The 5842-nt window shown below is 28.4% G+C and overlaps 1 protein-coding gene across 1 annotated transcript; it reads left to right on the top strand.

Moving 5' to 3' along the window:
- Positions 1-334: 334 nt before the first annotated feature.
- LOC145008080 (NADH dehydrogenase ubiquinone 1 beta subcomplex subunit) lies at positions 335-1672 on the top strand. The gene is made up of 4 exons (XM_078966705.1): positions 335-511; positions 1174-1219; positions 1356-1409; positions 1548-1672. The coding sequence occupies exons 1-3, from the start codon at positions 408-410 to the stop codon at positions 1407-1409; spliced, it is 204 nt and encodes a 67-aa protein (XP_078822831.1). The 5' UTR covers positions 335-407; the 3' UTR covers positions 1548-1672.
- Positions 1673-5842: the final 4170 nt, after the last annotated feature.

Here is a 5842-nt window from a genome sequence, read left to right on the forward strand (position 1 = left end):
TATTAAGATTTATAATTTTTAGTCTAATTTAATTTATTACTTATATTAATGCTAGTATCCATAAATCTTTGCATATTAAATTCATATAAACATTTAAATAGTTTTTTAAAACCATTACATATTTTGATAGAGTTTTATTTTGTAAAAAAATTATGATAGCATAATTTATAAATTTATTATAATAAAAAACAGTATTAAACATTTATTAAAGCTCAATTAATAAAAAAAAAATAGTAAAAGAAATATATAGTGGAAATATCAAATATAGTAATATACCTTTGGTATCGGGTTACCTTGACACGGGTCGGGTCAAAGATCAGGATTAACCTATTCAGTAGTCTTCCCCCAAAACCTAGGGCCATACTCGAAGAACTTGAAGGCAGTTTGAGAGCGAGAGAGAGAGAGAGATGGCAGGAGGAGGGTATGGGCAAGGAACTTACAAAGGTGTCAATCTCCATCAACCTAAGCGATGGCATACAGTCACTGGAAAGGGCATGTGCGCCATGATGTGGTAAATTACTCCCCCCTTTTCTCGCTTTCATCTCGTTTATAATTTCAGGATTTCTCAACCCGATCCACCGATTGCATCTTTTCCTCGGCGTATCGGATGATCACTGTATCATGTCTAGTCTCAATTTCATGCTTTTTTATCACCTGAGTTAATCTTCGATGTAGTATTGTTTTGCCCTAAATTTGACTTTTGAGGGCGAAATTGAAAATGTCGAGATGAGATCTCATAAAGATCTAGTTGATAATGAAATCGAAATCAATGAAACCACATGATATACTCGACCCTCAATAGAGATTCAGACAGTGTTTCTACTTTGCTTTTCTAAATTGAAAGATAAAAGTAGTAAACCCGTTTGATGCTCATGCTATATGTTAAAATATGTGCTTTCCTTCCTGCAATCTCTTTTCTTCTTTTCAGTTCATATGTTTGTTTTTAACTTAATGCAGAAGAATGACTTCTCATTAAGTCTCAACTCTTCACAAATCTTCTCCCATTTGTTTTCATTTCTTGTTTTATATCTATAGAGAGTTCAAAGTGAAATGACATGATTTTTGTACACTTTGGTTTTTATTAGTAGACATCTTTATTTGTGTTATTGTGTAGCTATAAATATATTTTATTTGTTTTTATAACTTTAAAAAACTTAATAAAATACATTTCAGGTTTTGGATTCTATATAGGGCTAAACAAGATGGCCCTGTAGTTCTGGTGAGGATCAATTTATCTCTCCACTTAAAACACATTTTCATTCATTTGTGTATTATAATTTATAGCATCAAATTTCAAATAAAATGTCTTAATATTTGAGATATGATTAATTTTTTTTTGTTTGTATGTAATTTAGGGATGGAGGCATCCTTGGGAAGGGCATGGACATGGTCATGGAGATGAACATTAGGTATTTTTTTAGTTCTGAATTTTATGACATTTATATTTTAAAACTTGGACTTTTTGAAACTTGAATTTTATGACCTTTTTGTATTAAAAAAAACATAAATGAGTTCTTTTGATGCCAAGCTTTTGTTATTGTTCTCAGGTGTTTCGGATGAGTGAAAGAGAGCACAAAAACTTATCCAAGATTCAATGCTTTTGTGTATCAAATAAACGATTTTATGGAACATGTGAACAATTTCATATATTATCTCCAACTCTGTTGTTGAATTTCCTTTTTTTTTTTTTTTTTGTTGCTTTTTGTTTAATGATTTCTTAGCTTGTTTTTAACTTTATTGACTACAAGCTTTTGAACAATTGTCACCAAAAACAAACACCAATTTAGTAAAATTTTATTTTGTGATTTTAAAGAAAGTGTTATATGAATGGCCCAAGTTAAGAATTTGCCAAAAAAAAAAAAAAAGAATAGAAGGATTTTGACGAAATATATTTAGTATTTTAAAAAAAATTTCTTTTTGGTAGTTGAGATAATTTTTTAAGTTAATTTTGCCAAACAAGATGATGGTTTTTTTAAAATCAATATTAAAAAAGTGGTAATTTTTTCATAAGATACAATCCATTTTTTATTCCGTATGCACACTAAGTTGGGAGAAAACACCCTTTATTTTATTTTATTTTCTTACTTTTTTTTTTCCATTTTTTTTTCAGGTAAATGATAACATTTTTTAGATTCATTCTTTGACTATTAATTACTTATATGGACAACACAAAGGAATACAAACTTAGGGGTGTCTGGATTAGCTTATTAGGTTATTGCTTATTAGTTTATTTGTCGTGAAAATAAGCAAGGAAAGAGATTTATTAAAATTAGCTTATTTAGTTTATTTTTAATACAATAAGCTGATTTTTAAGGATTTTATCTAAACACGTAAACCTAATTTATTATGGTGAGAATAAACAATAAACAATAAATATTTTTTTCCCTATCTAAACACCCCCTTATAACGTATGAATGTAACTTTGAAATATGAAATCCGAAGAACATCTTTGAAAAAAGTGTCCGACGTGCATTTTGGGGTCATGGATGTCTACAACAAGAGAAACAAATTTGATGTTATTATAAAGTAGAAAATTTAAAACGAAAGATTTCATACCCTAAATCCGAAGAACAGTTCTTAAACAAGAGAAACAAATTTGATGTTATTATAAAGTAGAAACTTTAAAATGAAAGGTTTCGTACCCTAGATCCGAAGAACAGTTCTTAATATAGAGTAACATTACCAAATATCAAAAACCATACCCACTACGAAGTATGTTACGATATAATAGCATAAAAGGTTGTCGTTTTGTTGAAAAAAAAAGTCGGTGACACTAAACATCTCTAAGGTATGTGTTGAGAGTTTTTTTAGTAAAAAACTAGTGATTAGATAATAAATTTAAGAGTAGAGTAGATTTTCCGTTTACAAACTATTAATAAAATGGAAAATGGATTACACATTTTATAATGTGTGAATCCATTAAGGTATCCTTCGACATCTATATTGCAAAGGGAAATAGGATCCCAATAGGGTTGTCCTTCATCTATATAAGCAATTTATCAAATCATGTATTAACAAATTTAAATTATTTAGCATAAGCTCATATAATATTTTTGTCTTTCATAAACACATACAACCAATAAGAGTTCATTTATGCAAATCATTTACTTTTTGCATGCTCCCATTCTTTTAAATTTACAATATTCAACACCTACTATTGTAAGGAGTTCATTTATTCAAGTTATTTACCTTTGAAATTTTATGTTACTCTTTTAAAAAGAGTTCACATGATCGTCAATCAAAATATTTTACTTTCAAGGCTATTCAAATGTTTTTTTTTTTTTATTTATTTATTTATTTATTTATTTATTTATTTATTTACTTTTTTGATGAGTTCATAAAAAAAAAAAAAAAAAAACATTTATTATACCAAACCAACCTTAAAAGCATCAATTAATTAATTACTAGGAAAATCTAAATAAACGTTCCAAATTTTTAGAAAAAGTTTCAATAAAATCCTAAAAATTCTTTTTAACAGAGAAGTCTCATTATTTTGAGAAAATCATACAATCTGTCATTTGCTGTTCAAATATAAAAAATTACTTTTTTGTTAATTTGGGCAAAATGTTAAATAATTGAGACTTTTCTGTTAATTTTTTTTTAGGACTTTATTGAAACTTTTCTAAAAAATTTAGGATTTTTCTGTAGATTTCCCTTAATTACTGAAATAATGCCAGATTTCCCTTAATTACTGAAATAATACTTTTATCTTTTCTAATCATTTAATAATATCGTCCGACCAATCATTCCGCTGATATCTCGCATTCACGCCCCGATTTGAAACACATTCTTCAACAACAATTCATAAAATTAAATTCTTAATTAAGCCATATATCTCATTGGGAAAAAACCACATGTACTTACTTTGCTAGTTAGTGAACACTAACTACACTTCTATTCTCACTTGATGCATTTGATCAATTCTCCTTGTCAAAACATATTCAAATAGCACATTAAGCTCGTACTAACTTGTCTCCTTTCATAAAGAGTTTAATCCAAATCCATATTCCAAAATGATTATTCACTTGATCACACAAATTTCTCATTTCAACTTTTATGCTCAAAATCAACTAAGGTCCACCAATAATTCATCTACATGTCTTAATTTATTAAGACACGAGCTTAATTTCATGTATCTTAACAATTTATTTAGTTAGGGTTTACCATCCTTACACATATCTTGGTTAGTTCTTCAACATCATCAAAACTAATCTTCATGAATATATAATTCATATGCCTGTCTTAATCGTTTAAGATATGAGCTTAATTTCACTTATCTAATATATCAATCAATTAGGGTTTGAGTTTATCATTTTCAAATTCAGGGATTCCACCATAAATTTACCACAAGAAGCATAAAATCATGATCACATTACTTCTACTACATCATATTATGGATTTAAGTAATTCGGACAAAGTTCTATCAAATCTTTCAACTCCACCATTAGTGGACTTCAAAACTTAACTAAATGAGAGATAAGATACCTTAATATACTTAAATGACTTGATTCTTGCTTCTCCATGCAATCCTATGGTTGTAGGTTAAATTTCTGGCCTAAACCCTAAAGAATTCGCACCTCTTTTCTGTCTCTCAAGAGGATACAAGCAGCACAAATGACCAACTCACAGCCGGTAAAGATCTTATCTGACGCCATGTTACGCGACGTGTAACGCACATGTACGCATCGCGTTCCGTTTAAGTTGCAACGCGTAATATAATGCGCACATGCGTTGCATTCTTGTTATCATAATAAAAAATAGTACATTCGGATGCGCTGCATGATACCATTTTACACATCTCGTTCACATTGTAGATTACGTATTTCTATAACAACAATGTACTTCACTGTTCTAAGTTCAAAGGGCCTCTATGCGTCACATAATCCAAGATTACGTGACTCGTTCTCGTATGCAAATTTTAGTACTTATTTAATCTTCCATTTTTACATTTACAACCAAAATAACATAATCCATGACCCAAACCTTATTATGTTATGTTATCATAACAAAATTATAAAAATTTCTAAAGATCAAAATTTATTAGGGATGAAAATGGGTCGATTTGGGTCGGTTCTTGGTTAAAACCGAACCAAATTGTAGAAAGTCGTTTTTTTGGTTTTCCTGGTTGAGTTTATGAGTTTTCTTTTATAAAATTGTGGGTTTGTGAGCTCATGGTTTTTCGATTTTTGGGTTCAAACCCATTGAAAGTATGCTGCTATAATTGGTAATGTATCTACTTTAAATATACTAAAAATAAAGAGGATGAATTATAGTATTCTGCAAGCGTAAAAATGTTTAAAAGATCAAAGTTCAACAATATTCAAAATATCATATGATGCTGGCTCTAACTTTCAATTGTGGAAAACGAGAAATGAAAACAAAACAAGAGTTTACTTTAAGGGCTTAAAGTCAAACGCATATTAAATAATAGACATTGAGTCATTGAATTATAGATTACCGATTACGTATAATATTTTAGTTTTTATTAAATATATTTAAAATTCAATATATATATATATATATATATATATATATATATATATATATATATATATATTCAAGATCAATAGAAAATACATATTCAGGTTACAAGTATAAGAACCTATTAGTAAGTGACACATGTCTATTTTTCTAGTAGTTATTTTAGTTACAAAAATGATCCTTATAGTTTGAAAAATAGTCCCTAATTAATCTATTGGATTACTATTATAAAATTTTAATATAAATCAAAGAAACTTGGTCCTTCACGTCTGTATCTCGTTCACTTCATCACATCTCTCTAAGAATTTCAATGATGAAACTCGATTTCCTTAACTACTGCAATTCCGATGACAACGAAAAC

The sequence above is a fragment of the Lactuca saligna genome, chromosome 8 (genome assembly GCF_052625555.1).
Source record: "Lactuca saligna cultivar CGN05327 chromosome 8, ASM5262555v1, whole genome shotgun sequence".
Classification (NCBI taxonomy): domain Eukaryota; kingdom Viridiplantae; phylum Streptophyta; class Magnoliopsida; order Asterales; family Asteraceae; genus Lactuca; species Lactuca saligna.